At 47.1% G+C, this 1,176-nt stretch overlaps 1 protein-coding gene across 1 annotated transcript; it reads right to left on the reverse strand.

The window, feature by feature from the left end:
• Positions 1-740: 740 nt before the first annotated feature.
• Pmar_PMAR010318 (hypothetical protein) lies at positions 741-962 on the reverse strand (the record flags this gene model as incomplete). Its single annotated transcript, XM_002778629.1, has 1 exon — positions 741-962. The coding sequence occupies one exon, from the start codon at positions 960-962 to the stop codon at positions 741-743; it is 222 nt and encodes a 73-aa protein (XP_002778675.1).
• Positions 963-1,176: the final 214 nt, after the last annotated feature.

Here is a 1,176-nt window from a genome sequence, read left to right on the forward strand (position 1 = left end):
ATATAGAGAGGGCTATGATTGCTCAACAGAAGCTCGAGGAGCTGTACGCTCTCACTAAAGGGGACTCAGTTGTGGTGACAGCAGCCTACAGACATTACGAACACATTGTTCCAATCAAAGCAAAAACCTAATGCCTTCTCAAACGCCCATTGTAAGGACCGTCCAGGAAAGACAAAGAGAATACTTTCCAGATATTCGAGTACAGTTCCAAGACTTTCCAGACGAAAGTAGAGAAATGCGATGATTGCTGCTATGAATTGTAGTAAAAGGTTACCTCATCTTCCCAACCGGGGGATCGAGCACGATGAGCTAATAGCTCGTGAATGTTCGCATCATCTTCAATGTCCTGACAACATCAACTCTGATGGCTAATCTTGGACCTCTTTTGCATCTTTCGCGCTGAACCTCAGGATATGCCCCTCGCTTACCTCTTCCGCGTTTCCAATTGCAAGGCAGGCCCACACGAAGAGAGCTGACCGTAGAATCATTACAATTCCAAATTGATGAACGGTAATGGCTTCAAGAAGAACAATACATACCATCGAACTCAACCCGCAGCACACGATCGTAGAGTGCGATCCCAAGCTGCGCCGACAAAAGCGCGCGCCCAAAAATGCTCAAGTTCGAGCATGCCGTGATGCCGTGACATTCCTGCTTCCCTGGTTGCTCAACAGACTTACTAACGAACCCAAGAGATAGAGTACTAAACGGAAACAGTAGAAAACAAATGATACGTAGAATTAGACGGTGGCATCCTTCTTCTCCTCTTCTTCCTTCTCTTCTTTCTCTTGCTGGACCTCACTCCTCTCCAATGCAGGCCTCTCCATAGCACGCCACACCCCCTCATATTCAGTTGTGAGAACTTCTGTGTTGAAGTCACAAATGTAACGAGCGAAGGATTCCTCAGTAAAGTAAGGGGGAGGTAGGACGTTTGGTATAAAACCTCCACGAGCTTCGGTCATAGTACTTGCATCATAGAGGCATTGCAAGAACTGTCTGCACGCCCTGTAGGGTACGGAATCACGAATGTTCTGATAGAGAAAGAGTAAAATTCATTAACCATACCAATCACCCACCTCCTCATAGCCCCGATGTGTGCATATAATCCACGCCCCTCCGGTGACAGGGTTCGTAGGTGTCACCAGCTGAGTGTGGTAGAACGCCAAAGCCAATATT

This window comes from Perkinsus marinus (assembly GCF_000006405.1).
Source record: "Perkinsus marinus ATCC 50983 genomic scaffold scf_1104296948444, whole genome shotgun sequence".
Lineage (NCBI taxonomy): Eukaryota > Perkinsozoa > Perkinsida > Perkinsidae > Perkinsus > Perkinsus marinus.